At 37.2% G+C, this 16,078-nt stretch overlaps 1 protein-coding gene across 1 annotated transcript in view; it reads left to right on the top strand.

The window, feature by feature from the left end:
- The window catches only part of LRP1B (LDL receptor related protein 1B), a 794,402-nt gene that overhangs the window by 703,453 nt on the left and 74,871 nt on the right, over positions 1-16,078 (top strand). Inside the window, exons 21-24 of the mRNA XM_039338160.1 lie at positions 2,312-2,494; positions 5,119-5,319; positions 6,376-6,621; positions 8,222-8,419. Of these exons, the coding sequence (XP_039194094.1) occupies positions 2,312-2,494; positions 5,119-5,319; positions 6,376-6,621; positions 8,222-8,419 (828 nt within the window). The remainder of the gene's footprint in view (positions 1-2,311; positions 2,495-5,118; positions 5,320-6,375; positions 6,622-8,221; positions 8,420-16,078) is intronic.

The raw sequence follows: 16,078 nt of genomic DNA, 5'->3' as shown, positions 1-16,078 counted from the left end.
TGTGTTACAGATCAACATGTTCTCCCTAATTCTGCTTCTTTTTCTCCCTCTTTCATTCCCTCTCCCCCCCTCTCTCTCCCTCTCCCTTTCTCTTGGACAGAGAGAAAGAGAGGGAAAAAGAGAGAAACAGAAGAGAGAAAACGAGGGAGGGAGGGGGAGAGAGGGTCTAATCAGCACATTGTTTTCTTCAGCATGAGCTGGTATGCATTGCTGTTCTCCCCTTAAGCATTTTTGGGGATATGCCCGCTCTGAGAGTTGTGGGATAGGCTGCATATGGTTTATTCAGGGTCACATTCCAAGAAGGAAAATGGGACAGGATTAATGCAAAAGTTGGCCCTATTCCAAGCTGTTTACTAACTGCCCTCCATCCACTTGAGATGAATTGGAGGATTTTTACTGGATTCTTTGTTCTAACTGGATTCAGTTCTTTTTTAAACCAGCAGGTTCTTCTAAAGTACTGCACCAATTTGTTTTTGTTTTGATTGTTTTCTGACAGCTATTCTTTCCTATGCTCACACAAACAGAAAGATAGATTTCTAAACCCATTGTGTAATTTCCAATAATCCATTGCTTTAGAAAAATAAAAATGCATTTTTGTGCATTCTTGCATGGAAGTACTGTAAGTCCTATTATTTTCAGTTCAATGTACACTCTAGTAACCGTAAACAGATTTTAGTAATTATTTTGCTGCTTAATGTAAACAGTCACTATACAATGCAATTCAATCCTAATTCAGTAGTTTCAGTTTCAGTGAGGATAATATGTATCTGTAGCAATTTTCAATAGCTGAAAGTTTTCAAAAATGAAAATCCTTTAATTTGAATGAAACCACTTTTTCTATTCTTGTAGTGTAGACCCAGAGATATTTTTCCTACTGTTTTCTGTAGAAGAAAATTCCAGATGTTAAAACATAACACATTTTTTCCCTTGTAACTTTTTCTCATAGTGATACTTTTAATATCAATTGAATGTCTGTTTAAATATTATTAAAACAACATAAATTGTCCATCAGTAGGTATTTATCCACAGATTATATTTTTACATGATGTTAAACTGCCATACATATCTTTTTTGGAACTCAGTTTTACAACTCTAAAAATTATGATTCAATAAATACTTTCATACAATTCAGTATGCAATGTAACATTAGATACTTAGGAGAGAAATATTTATATCCTGTCTTTCATTTTAAATGGAAAAGTACCATATGCATAAAAGAGATAAATGAGTAATATTTGAAGCTTTGGAATATGTCAGGATTGAATGTATGGTCCTCCAAATATTATTGAATGCAAATTCCTCAAAAGATATTACTTAAGTTCTACATTTATTAGTGACAGATGATATGTGTGATCTCCTATGTTCTTGTCTGGAAAGATTCCAAAGAACTGGTCTAATCACTGGTTCTTTGTCACAATGAATGGTTCTGCTTTCGTGGACACAATGTCTTTTGCAATGAAAATGTATCTTTACAACCAATTTTCACATTTATGACTATCAAATTCTAACTCCACTTCAGAATTTTTTAAATCTTTTTTACAAGCTGTGAGAATGGAAATTGAATTAGAACACATTTACAATTTGGTGTTAGATCAAGATAGATCAATATATCTTTGGTCTTGTCTTACTACTCTTACCATAAAAGTTATTTTATTCTTTTTTGTCCTTTCTTTTCCATAGGCTGAAATTCTGTCATTCATTATCTGTGATTTTGTCATTGGGGGAAAAAAATTCATTCTTCTACACTTATCACATAGAAATGTTCTCATTCTGTGAATGTCTCTTTCACCAAAGAACAATTTATAATATGATAGCTCAAATGGTTGAAATAGATATCACCATTGTAGTTCCAATTATATTTCTGCAATAAAATTCACACTGGTGCAAAACTATGAACAATATAAAATAAACTTATCCATTATAATGGAGAAGTATATATTGGCTCTGCTCACATGATTGAATTGAATAGACATATGTGTAATTAATGGGAAAAAGTCAATTATTGGAAAGTTGCTTAAGATGAAAGTGACAATTTTCATGATCTATTTTGTAGAAAGATAATAGGCACACTTACATCCTCGTATATTAATGTGTAATTGAGTCCATATGGTAAAAATATAGTTCTGCATTAGAACAGTATAATTTTTTTCCCTATATAACCAAAATGTGGTTCTTTGCAAAAAGAATACAATACTGAATATTGCTTCCTTGACTGTGTCCAAGTAGCAACTGAAGCATATTGGAAATGATACAAATTATCAAAAAAAAATTCTTAACTGGTTTTGTATTATCATTTTTTTTTAAATGTTAGAGATAGCTTCTCTTGGGAGATGCAGCAGGAAAGAATTTCAGTGCTACCCAGATGGAAACTGCATTCCTGAACTTTGGCACTGTGATGGAGAAAAGGACTGTGAAGATGGCAGTGATGAAAAGAGTTGTAATGGAACTATACGACCATGTGACGACAAAACAAAGTTTTCTTGCAAGGCTACAGGTATTAAAGGGTAACAGTTTATGCAAAGTTAAAACTACCATTTTATTGTTAGCTATTTTCCTCATTTGGCTTTGAATCAGCCTTCTTATAGTTGAAATAGAGTGGGTTTTTTTTTTACATGCTTCTTATGAAAAGAATTAAGCTATAGCTCGAAGTTTATAATTTAGGATTGTTTAGAAAACATTGTTTAGAATCTTCCCATCTTACCAACATTCTTTGCCCAACCACAGGAGAACTCTTGCCTTAGCTTGGTCATGTGTGTTATTTTCATCAGCTTTTTCACTCTCTGCCCCATCTGCTGAAAGAAGTTGTATCAATTGTCCATGTCCTTCTTCACTGTGTCTTTTATTTGGCCCATGCCTTAATTATGCTTATATTAACTAACTGCCATGGAAATTGTTTTTTTAAAAAGACTTTATCCTACTCGTTTTACCTGTTTAGTCAATTGATAATTTCTAGAGAGTTGCAAAATTCTGCTTAATTGCCATTGCAAAGTAATATAAATGCCATAAGAGTTTTAATTTTATATATTAAGCTTAACATTTTACAACAATGTATGGTATGTGATTACTGATCATAAAGAAACCCATTAATTAAAACTAATCTCTAGAAGCAGATTATGTAATGTTGAGACCATGTTTGTATTATGTTGGGAAATGTCAATAGTAAAATAAACTTCTCCATCAATTAATCACTATAAAGTGAAAATAATATTTATATAATTGGGTTTAATTTCATTATGTTTGGGACATTCTGAACCCCAGCAACTTGGTAACCAGTAACTGTAGTGCTATCATGATTCATCTTTGATATGTCCTGTAAGAAAAATGAGTTAATAAGTGCATATCATTTAATGAATGGAAAACTGATTATATTAGCACATATACATGCATATTTATTATTCAATTTATATAGCTATAAATAAAAGTTAATATAATATTCCTTAATGAATATATTTCCACAGTGTCTGCCAAACCTGTAAAAAATTGATGTGGATGTTGACCATGATGATTCTCCACATGTAGCTACCAAATACAATAACATATAGAATGGTATAGCTAGCACACTAACCATCAATTGACATTTGGCATGAAAACTTGATCAAAGCTTTGTCTGAGGATTTACTTGGTGGAAAACAGACTTTTTGTTTGTGGATTTCAAAGTCCTATCAACAATCCATGATCACATTTCTGGCATATTATAGAGAAAAAAAAGAAATAAGTTTTAACAACAGTCATGTTCCTTTCTTTCAGCCTCAGTACATGATTAGAAACAAATTGCATAATCCACTTTTACCAATATTGCACAGTGCAACATTGGTAAAATATTTTACAAAATTGATAGTCATTAATAAATTCACAGAAATATGCATCCCAGCTTTTACCTATATTGCTCTTAATTTATTACTTAGAATGATGAAAAGAGAAAAAAATACTCAGTTACCTAGTCCTAGAGCAGGGCTTTTCAACCAGTGGTACGGGTACCACCTGTGGTACATTGGTACCTAGCAGGTGGTACGCGACCATCCTAGAAAAATCATAGAGGGGGAGGGGAATGGGAGCGCTGCCAGACGGGCAGGCAGGTGTCTTGCTCGGCTGTGCCTTGGGGGTCACTTTTTTCAGTGCCATTGTAACTTCGAACAATCACTAAGCAAACTGTTGTAAGTCGAGGACTACCTGTACTTTATCATTTTTTTTCTTTTCTTTTTTTTTGGGTCAAGGTTTTGACACCTTGCTAGATGACTGGTGGTACTCAGATACTGCCATATCCTAAAAGTGGTACAATGGGTGAAAAGGTTGAAAAGCCCTGTCCTAGAGAACAATTTGGACATATCTTTTAGAACTTGAATAATAACATTCTGAAACAAGACTCTGAGAAAGTTAGAATTTATAATAGATCAGTAATCGGCCATTTGGCAACTGCTTTCTTTTCTTTCACTAGCTCCTTCTAGAAACAAAAATCAGTAATACACATCCTTAAACTTGAATCTCATAATTAGATCAAATGCAATATATGTCAATTAACTGGGTTCCCTGTTAACTGAACCCAATTCAATTGGATTGAAAATTGTTATGCTTCTAGCATTTGTTAATTCAGATGAGAAATATTTTTCTTCTTTTTTTAATATTTACCAAAGTCCATAAATTTCCCCACAAAATGGCTTGAAAGATATTGATTTTAAAAAGAAGAAATCAAAATCCTTAAGTTTAGCTATCTAGTCACATAATACAGCAGTCACATACACAATGAAAGAAATAATTTTATTTTATTTATTTTATATATTATTTTAAAATATTTAATTTTAAATTTAACTTGAACTTTAATTAAATTTAACTTTAATTTATTTTTTTATTTTTCCCAAAGAAAAAGCAGTTTTCCATCATAACCGGATTAAAAATCTCACAAAAGTTTCAGAAGATTCCCATTTGAAATGGCTTTTATTTATAGTTCCATATAGCTGTTTCCAATATATGCTTCTTCTCTCTGAAATAAAAGATTGGGAAATGGCTAACGTTGCTTCATTTGAAGTTCTATAAAATAGTGGAATTAAAAATAAATTATGAAAGAATAATTAGCCTTGTTAAGAAAAGGAATCAATATGTTTATTTTCTCTTTTCTTTAAGGGAGATGTATTAGCAAAGCTTGGCTGTGTGATGGAGACATTGATTGTGAGGATCAGTCCGATGAAGATAATTGTGAAGGCTATATGTGTGGGCCACCAAAATATCCATGTGCTAATGACACTTCCATCTGTCTGCAGCCTGAAAAGCTTTGCAATGGAATAAGAGATTGCCCTGATGGATCTGATGAAGATGATCTTTGTGGTAATTATACTTGAATAAATGCAGATGTATGAAAAATAAATAAACAATGGTCCCTAGATAATGTATCCAGACTCTTCCACCCCAGCCACATCCCTTATGTAAATTTTAATATGTTTGATAATTGAAATATTCTCATCATATCCTTATATGATTAAAATTAATGCCATGCTGAAAAATTGCTCTGCTTTCATTTTGTCCATTTTTGAAAAAAAAAAAATTCAAAGGAGAAAAATTCTAAATGTTTATATACCAAAGTTCTGAATAGAATTCAAATAATGGATGAAGTCACTTTATGTTTCAGGTGGCCAGCAGATTCCTCTTCTCTTCCCTTCCCTTCCCTTCCCTTCCCTTCCCTTCCCTTCCCTTCCCTTCCCTTCTCCTCTCCTCTCCTCTCCTCTCCTCTCCCCTGCCCTCCCCTCCCCTCCCTTTCCCTCCACTTCCCTTCTCTCCCTTCCACTTTTCCCTCCCTCCCCCCAACAATGCAGCTCTAATTTATCTGGCATTAATTGAAAATTAACAAAATTAATTGTATCAAACTACATAATTTTCCTCTTTCCGACAATATATTGGATGTTGAAACAAATTCATGCTCTGATTATGATGCATTCCCAGATTTTTTTTCATACAAATGAAAAGCATAAAGTGAACATAAAATAAACAGCAAAGCAGGGCAGCAGGTGTTAGTTCTCTTCTCTGACACATACAGAAGATTGTTATATAGCACTTGTATGGAAAGGCAGTCATGGTCGACATTTTATGCAATATATTAGTTATTTATCCCTAATAAATTTAATTTTTATTATTCCAGTTTATGAAACCATCCAGCTTGCCTTTTATTACTCTATTTTTAAACCTACAGACTTTATTATTTGTGTATGTGAACTGATTGCCAAAGAATTCTATGGTTCTGAAATATAGCTTTTATTCTGCGGTCTACTAGATCTAATCTTATAAAATATATCTGCGATAATAGATTAAATTTTAACTTATGTCTGAGAAACACATTTTCACTTGTTTTTATTTAAAAAATAATAATGATTACTATTCTTATTTCAGAAGAATGTTCACTTAATAATGGTGGATGCAGCCACCAGTGTTCAGTAGTTCCTGGAGGCAGAATTGTCTGTTCATGCCCCCCAGGACTGTACTTAAATTCAGACAATAAGACCTGTGAGTATGTAGATTATTGCACCAAACATCAGAAATGCAGCCAAGTATGTGAACAGCATAAAAATGTTGTTAAGTGCTCCTGTTATGAAGGTTGGGAACTTAGTAAAGATGGCGAAAGCTGTGCTAATATCAGTAAGTTGACATTTACTTATCTATTCACTATTACAAAGTGTCTCTTACAAACATTTTACTATGTCAAAATGACCCATTTGCTTTAGAGAAGCAGAAGGAGTCCTGGGTTGTTTAAGCTTTAACTTTTTCGATACAGATGCTTCACAATTTGTTTCTATTTAGAAGCCATAAAAATTGTATAAGATATTATGCAATGCAGAACTTGATGGTATCGAATTATATTTTTATGCAAATATTTATGTCCTGTTTTGTTTCCTTTAATAAAAAAATAACCTATACCATCAGATGTTATTTCTTATGTAAGATAAATGCCACTGAATGACAAATTTAAAAAAATATTTTTCTAAAACTTGAATTAAAAATATAGTGGTCTAGATATGAAAGTGTTTGTAGAAGCCAATATAGAAAATGGGCAGCAACAAATTAATGCCTTTCTCTGAAAGTTCATTTGTTATATCAACTTTTTTGATAACCATTTTTTAAATGCTCTTGATTCAATCTCACTGATCAGAGAAAGCATTTGACTATTTGGCTTTCTGTGTATTGGTAGATATATGTGAAATGCAATTTCATTTTTCCATTTCCACCAATAATGAAGAAATGATTCAAAAGTTGTATATATATTTTATAGAGGATAGCTACACATGAAGTATCTTCTTTAACTGTCTTTATTCTTGCAATGGTAGGGGATCACTGTTTTTGAATCTAACTGTGTAAATTTGAATTGTGCATTAAAAAGGAGGGAGGGAGGAAAGGAGCGGGGAGGAAGGAAGATGCTAACAGCCATACATACCTACTTTTTACATCATACAACATTTTACATGTAGTTCATATGCTAAATGGCGTGTTATTTGATGGCCAAGAATTTAAAAAAACATTTTGAAGACTTTTTCTTTTATTTTTCCATGTTTATTAGATATATTATTAAATTTATATCTTTAGGCTTCTATAACAAACCCATAATAAGCCCTTTTCATTTTCTTTGAATGAGTTATCATATTTATGGAGCATTTGTCATAAAAAAAATTAAGGTAAAACAATAACAGGTTAAAAAAAGGGTTGAGGTTGGTCAGTGCCTCCAAGATCTATAAAATATTAAAGACATTTGTTAAGAAAAATAATGGAATATTGGGAAGTAAAAGCTTCCCATTTTCTTATACGTGATTAGGAAGGGAATACCTGTATACTATAAAGTTAAATAAAAATAACCTTTTGCACATGTCATACAGGTATATTTTGGAATAAAAATGGTTATTATCTTCCAGTTATCAATAATTCTTCCCAATTCCTATGAACACACTCTCCAGCATATAGAGAAATCAAGCAAGAAATACATCAATAAAATTCTCTGGCTTGGTCCTGGCAGACAAGTTTGATACATGTAGTGTAATAGTTAAAGTACTAACCTAGAATTGGGAGACTTATTACTGGAATTCTTTCATAAGGGCTTCTTAGCTTTCCTACAATAAAAATCCATATTGAAAGTTCCTGGATTCTTGTGTACCTGTTTAATAGACTCCCATCTAATCTGACATTTGCTTTACTATAATAACCTATTACTGATTAGGTTTAACCACAAAATGTACTGTTATGTTCCCAGATCCTTTTGAACCATTCATCATTTTCTCTATTCGGCATGAGATCAGAAGGATTGATCTGCAGAAACGAGACTACAGCTTATTAGTTCCTGGTTTAAGAAATACAATAGCACTTGATTTTCACTTCAATCAGAGCTTACTATACTGGACAGATGTAGTAGAAGATAAAATTTACAGAGGCAAGCTTTCTGAAACTGGAGGTATGAAATGGAGTTTAGATTTTTTTTTAACTTAAGTATACAGGACTCAGGAAACATGATGAACAAGTTATAATTGGAAGTTTTTTATTATATAAATTATAAATATGTGCAAATATATTTTATTAGTTAAATGGTAAATATGTACATCAATATATACTCTAAATGAATTATATATGGGAAGTTGAATAAAATGGGGCTAAGAAAAAGGGCCTTCTCAGTGGTTGCTCCTTCCCTAAGGAATATCATTGCCACAGAAATAAGATTGGCCCCATCTTGATATTTTCTCAGAAGGATCTGAAGACATAATTTTGTCAGTAGGCTTGAGGACTTCAGGTTGATATGAAGTCGATGAAGTGATTGATTTGTTTGTGCTTGTTGCCGCTTGCAGGAGTGGTTTGGGGTTTTATATTGTGGATTTTTAATGTTGCAAGCTGCCTGGAATCAGCATTGTAAAATGGACAACTAAATAATTTTGCTAAATAAATAAATAGTTTTGAGGTTTTGGGGTTTGGTGATTGAATATTTTCTTCATGGCTTTTTTGTCTTTCTGCACAATATCTAAAAATAACAGGGGCTTTTCAAATATGTGTCACTTATGTGGTACATGCTTTTACAGATACTGCATTTAGCAGTGTGTGTGTGTGTGTGTGTGTGTGTGTGTGTGTGTGTGTGTGTATTTGTGTGTATGTGTGTATCCAATAAAAGTAAATGTGACTGAATTCATAAGGAGAATGCAATGCAATCCAAGCAACCTTCTTTCCATAGTAGATCAACAGCCATTATCTGAAATGTAGGATGAATAATGCAATAGTTATGTTTTCAGATACTAACAAATGCTTCAGCATTTGAGATACTTTTCTTTGATGAAATTTATGACAAGATCAAAACTTATAGCATTATAGCATATCTCTATCAAAGGTTGAAGAAGTGGGAATTTCTGGGATATTTCAAACACAAGCTACAGAACTGAACTTTCCAATAATGCCCTATTAATTGACTCATGTCCTTAAAAATGTAAAAATGGTATCAACAGATCTGAGATTAAAATAGATTCAAAATACATACAATGAAAAAGCTACCTGTTCCTAAAATCTTGCCTTTTGATGTGATCAAAAATGACATATGTATTCTGTATCCTTATAGATTCCGAATTAGATTCTAAATATTTTTCTGCTTAGATCATTGCTTTGAACATAGCAGCTAAAGGTAATCTTTGGGATCAATTGGCAGATTTATAATTTTGAATGTGCTGTGGTCATGCACCCAAAATGACTGCTATAGGTTAATTTGTATATTCAAAAATTGCTATTTTGCTAGTTATAGATAATCACAAAACACCTATTAACCAGGAGTTAAAATGATAATATTATTGTTTACTGTCTATTCAGTTTATATTTATATCTCTACTATTCTATTTATATTTTCTTTGAATTATCATATTTTCACGTAAGAAATATGCAAACAAAAAGGAAAGAAAAAAAGAGGAGGAACTTCTATTAGAATACTTATTATCAAGCCCAGCATGTTTCGGGCACAAGTTATTTCTTTAAGTGTTTCTTTTTTTGTATAGTTTTATATTAAAAAGCTAGATATATCAGAAAGGGAAACAATGCAATTCCTTTTTATTTCTCATACTTTGTTGTAAAATTGCCTATTACTTTTTGAAAAGCCAATTGATGTCTAGATAAAAAGTTTGAGACTTAAAAAGAAGTTTTTTGTGTGTTTTCATTTCTGTAATCTTGTATTTTGATTTTTTTCCTGTGCTATTACATGAAAAAAGTTCCAGAAAAACTGTATCCAAATGCTTTCTCTTAAAGCTTTATCCCTTCCCTCCTCAAAATGTATAAAGTGTTGGCTGATCATTGAGCTCCCTCAGTTGCTTCATCTCAGACCATTGAGGAGAGTTTTACCCTGCTGTGCTTCCCTTATTCCTTCTAACAAACATTAAACAGAAAGCATGTAAAGGATACATTCTACAGTTTTATTTTATTTTTTAATTCTTATAATAAGACTTGAATCCAGAAAAATAAAATGCATAGGAGATAAATGCAAAACACCAATAAAGGTTTGTAAGAGAAGATATGTATGTGTGTGTGTGTGTGTGTGTTTTTTTTGAGGTTTTCGCGGGTGTTTGTATGTAACACAAAATTATCCACCATCCTAAGCAACCCCAAAGACAAAATTGAGTTAGAAAATCAAGGAGTATATGAAATCCCATGCACCGCTTGTCCCACCACATACATCAAACAAACCAACAGAAGAATAAGTGCACGCATTGAAGAACATAAGAACTCAGTCAAAAAAGAGGAACCAACTTCTTCCCTGGTCCAACACCTTAAAATCACAGGACATGAAATTAACTTTAAAAAGACCAGAACTATCGCCAAAACTGAACACTTTAATAACAGAATAATCAGAGAAGCCATCGAGATAGAAAAACGCCCACACAGCATGAACAAACAAGATGATACGTCCTGCCTACCAGCCATTTGGAAACCCGCCCTTATTGACAAATGAGTCCCTAACACAAAAAATGACACCAGACCCACACTCACGAAAACCACACAGGATGTCACCACCACACATCCACACAAAAAGCAAACCCAAACCCACACCGATGATGAGGCACGACCACAAACCAGAAGCCAGACCACAGCTGCATTATTAGCCACTTTAAACCCCTCCAATCCATACATGAAGCAAACTGACACCCACCATGAAGATGAGGCACGACCACGAACGCGAAGCCAAACAATAGCAATCGCACATCCCCCTGCAACTCAGACTAACCTGAGCACAACAAAGCCCCCACCCAAACAGAACACTCCCCCAACCAATCAGAGCACAGCCAACCCCCCATCCAATCAGAGCACAGCCAAGCTCCTAACCAATCAGAACACACCTCCATCCAATCAGAACACAGCCAAGCTCTCATCCAATCAGTTCATATCCCCACTGGCAGTTAAAAGGAAGAAACAGCTACGATCACACATTGCTCCTCGAAGCACGAAGCTGAAAACACCAGCCTGAAGATGACAAATGAGACTTTGTCGATACGTTGTCGATACGATGTGGGAGAAAACCCGAATAACCAAAGACCTACATATACATATATATGTATGTATGTATGTATGTATGTATATATGTATGTGTGTGTGTGTGTGTGTGTATATAACACCCTGACGATGATGGCAGCAATATAGCCATCGAAAGCTAGGTTATTTATTTATTAAACATTTAATTGTTTTACCTCCTGGTGCTCGTTTTTATCTTTTGAATATGTATACATCCAGGAGACTACGTTCCTCAATTTTTATGTTAATTTTTAATGTTTATGGAAGAGCAGCTTTGCTCACTGCCAGAAAGTGGGAAAGACTCGCTCATCATATTGCGGACAACTACCGTAAGATAGCTTTCCTGCATGTTTGTATTAGAGAAGACCTTCCACCTAGGTCATTAAAGAGGAAGCCTATTGTTGATTCCTTCGAAGGCCGACGCGTCGTTCGCCAATTCCAGCATGGCATGATGCGGGCTCTTATTGGGGATTTACACAGATGTACTGGTGGCTTCATCAGATGTGCTCAGGATCATCGTGAACTGTGCCGTACTAGGTTCACAGACCAGCATTTTGCTGCATTAAACCACCATATTCAGCTGGTTTTTAACAACACAAGATTGCTTGCTACAAATAGACTCCAGGATAAGATTGAGGGATTACGAGAATTACGTAAGAACACTATTCCCTCTGAGAACCTTGTACATAACCTCTCTAGTAAGATACTTACCCACTCCCAACTTTCCCTTTTACAACGGGATGTGGGACACAACTTAACGGACGCTCGCGCGTTGGACTTTATGGCGGCGCTAGAGCCAACGTTACACCGTGTTGGTATGGAGGAGGTTGGAGATGACATCAGGCATCGTGTAGTGGGATTACTTATGAATCATTGACCCCACCAAGCTCTATCGAGGAATGAGTTGGAAGCTCTTACCCAGCTCAAGAAGGATGATGCAACCCTCATATTGCCAGCTGACAAGGGGAGAGCTACGGTTGTCATGGATAGAGCACATTACATCAGTAAGGCGTCAGGGTTGCTTGAGGACACTACAGCCTACAGGATTGTGAGTGGGGACCCCATGGTGACCCTTAAAAATCGAGTCAATAAGACGCTCAACGCCCTGAAACGAGGTAGAAGATTAGACGACGTAACCCTTTTGAGGATATGCCCTAGCGACACGGCGGCAGCTAGATTCTATGGGCTACCCAAAGTGCACAAGGAAGGGGTTCCCCTCCGCCCCATAGTATCTTTTAGGGGTACCCCCATGTCTGGTTTGACTAAGTGGCTGAGTCTTCGTATCGGCCACTTGGTCGCTGATAACCAGACGGTGGTAAGATCGGCAGAGGAATTCCTAGACAGGATTAGGTCCTTAAGGATAGAGGATGACGAGGTGATGGTATCTTTTGATGTCGTCTCCCTCTTCACCTCTATCCCACAGGACCTAGCCCTTGCGACCATTAAAGATCTTTTGAGTCGCAGGGGCTTAGGACAACACCAGGATTCCCTTCGCCCGGAAGATCTTGTGGACCTTTTGGGTTTATGCCTCAAGACCTACTTCACGTTTCAGGGTAACACCTATGAACAAATAAAGGGTACTCCCATGGGGTCACCCATTTCCAGCGTTATTGCCGAGGCTGTATTGCAGTGGATAGAACAAGTAGCGATGGCTCAGTATTGTCCCAAATTCTGGGCCCGCTACGTTGATGACACCTTTGTTGTCATCAAAAAGAGTCGGAAGGCTGACTTTGTGGGCATACTTAATTCGGTGTGTGTGGACTTGCAGTTTACGGAGGAGGAGGAACATCAAGGCAGGCTGGCGTTCCTTGACGTTTTGGTCCATTGCCAGCCTGATGGGACCCTTGCTACTAGGGTCTACCGCAAGCCCACGCACACCGATAGGATTTTGCATTTTAACAGCAACCATCCGGTGGCCCACAAGGTCAGCTGTATTAGAACCCTGTTTAAAAGAGCTGACTCACACTGCAGCACGGCCAAAGCTAAGGCTGAAGAAAGGAAATACCTCTTCCACACCTGTAGACGTAATGGATACCCCAATAAATTTATCAGGCGCCACAGTGCTCTATCCAGACCTCCCCATAACCCACCTATTGGGGAGCTACTTCCACAGACTACACGTATTACTCTCCCCTATGTCAGTAATGTTTCTGAAGCCACGGCTAGGCTATTGTCACCCTATGGAATAAGGGTGGCACATAGACCAGACTGCACATTGCGTTCCTGTATCATGAGGTTGAAAGATCCACTCCCCGTTACTGAGAAATCTGGGGTGATCTATAGAATCCATTGTATAGATTGCCCAGGTAATTACGTGGGAGAAACCTCTAAAAGAGTAAGGTCAAGAATACAGGAACACAAGCTGGCAATAAAAAGAGGGGAGCACTATTCACAAATCCTCACTCACATGGTAGAGCTTGGACACAAGTTTGATTTCAATGGGGTGCAGGTTATTGCTAGTGATGCCTCCAAGAGCGGCAGACTCCTCAAAGAGGCTTGGTTCTCAGACTGTAACTCTATTAATCGATGTGTGGAGTTACATCCTGCACACCAGGTCATGAAAACTTGGGAGGCACGGGTTTGTTCCAGACAGAGGAAGCACCCCACTGTTTGCAATCTCAATTGTTCCAACGAAGAGATAGAAAACGAGGTAAGGACGATCCTACCATCCGGAGTGCCCCCGGCTATTAGCAATTCTTGCGCGCACCCATTGATGAATGAAGAATTCGTTGACAACAGCAACCCACCCCCTAGTGCCCTGGATGCCCCGAACACTCCTCCCCTTCCCCCTCCCTCTCCTCGATATTGCGTCCGACCTACTGACTGCAACCGCCCCATTAAGGGTCCCATCACGCGTTCCCAAGTAGTACGGTGGAAACGTGAGGGCGCACGCGCGAAGACCGCAGTTGGAATTTCCTCCAAAGGGAGAGTTGAATCGGACGCCAAACTAACAGGAACGGAGATCGCAACGAACTGCTGTGCATCCCACGCACGGAAGGGTGGCGGGTTGGGGGCTATAGGGGAAGATGGGAGCACGCATGGGGTAGCATGCCCCCTGAGAGTGACACGTCAGACACGGGGGAGGAAGATAGCCAGATCTGGGATTTCTTCGCAGGATCGGTCTGCAGTTACACATGTTACTCTAGTGCGTAGTGACATGGAATGCTCGCCTCCCAGCCTAGGAGCTGCACGCAACAGAGAAGTAATCAGCTGCAAGAACTTAGAACTCAGAAATACTTCTGACATGAGTGATGAAAGGATCAATCAACTGGGCCCCATAACGAGGTCTATGAGCCGTGTGCAGGCGCGTTTGTGCTTATAAACGAGCTCCCCCACCCTCTGGCTTTTAACACCCTGACGATGATGGCAGCAATATAGCCATCGAAAGCTAGGTTATTTATTTATTAAACATTTAATTGTTTTACCTCCTGGTGCTCGTTTTTATCTTTTGAATATATATATATATATATATATATATATATATATATATATTATATATATATATATGTAGGTCTTTGGTTGTTCGGGTTTTCTCCCGCGTAAAATTGGAAGTGTCTTGGCGACGTTTCGACGAAGTCCCATTCGTCATCTTCAGGCTGGTGTTTTCAGCTTCGTGCTTCATTGCTGCTCAAAGCACGAAGCTGAAAACCCCAGCCTGAAGATGACGAATGGGACTTCGTCGAAACGTCACCAAGACACTTCCAATTTTACGCGGGAGAAAACCCGAACAACCAAAGACCTACATATATATATATATATATATATATATATATATATATATATATGTAGGTCTTTGGTTGTTCGGGTTTTCTCCCACGTAAAATTGGAAGTGTCTTGGCGACGTTTCGACGAAGTCCCATTCGTCATCTTCAGGCTGGTGCTTTCAGCTTCGTGCCTCGAGCAGCAGTGTGTGGTCTTGGCTGTTTCTTCCTTTTAACTGCCAGTGGAGGTATGAACTGATTGGGTGGGAGCTTGGCTGTGTTCTGATTGGGTGGAGGTGTGTTCTGATTGGTTAGGGGCTTGGCTGTGCTCTGATTGGCTGGGGGGTTGGCTGTGCTCTGATTGGCTGTGCTCTGATTGGCTGGGGGAGTGTTCTGTTTGGTTGTGCTCAGGTTAGTCTGAGTTGCAGAGGGATTCAAGATTTTGGGCTGCCCTGCCATTCCTTGGCTTCGCGTTCGTGGTCGTGCTTCCTCTTCATGGAGGGTGTCAGTTTGCTTCATGTATGGATTGGGGGGGTTTAAAGTGGCTAATGATGCAGCTGTGGTCTGGCTTCTGGTTTGTGGTCGTGCCTCATAGTCAGTGTGGCTTTGGGTTTGTTTTTTGCGTGGATGTTTGGTGGTGACATCCTGTGTGGTTTTTGTGAGTGTGGGTCTGGTATCATTTTTTGTGTTAGGGAGTCGTTTGTCAATGAGGGCGGGTTTCCAAATGGCTGGTAGGCGGGAGGTATCATCTCGCTTGTTCATGCTGTGTGGGCGTTTTTCTATCTCGATGGCTTCTCTGATTATTCTGTTATTAAAATGTTCACTTTTGGCAATGGTTCTGGTATTTTTAAAGTCAATTTCATGTCCTGTGGCTTTAAGGTGTT

The sequence above is a fragment of the Crotalus tigris genome, unplaced genomic scaffold, assembly GCF_016545835.1.
Source record: "Crotalus tigris isolate CLP2741 ecotype Arizona unplaced genomic scaffold, ASM1654583v1 scf7180000017694.5664430, whole genome shotgun sequence".
In the NCBI taxonomy this organism is placed as follows: domain Eukaryota; kingdom Metazoa; phylum Chordata; class Lepidosauria; order Squamata; family Viperidae; genus Crotalus; species Crotalus tigris.
Note: the sequence above shows the minus strand (reverse complement) of the source record. Positions and strands in the feature narration are given on the sequence as shown.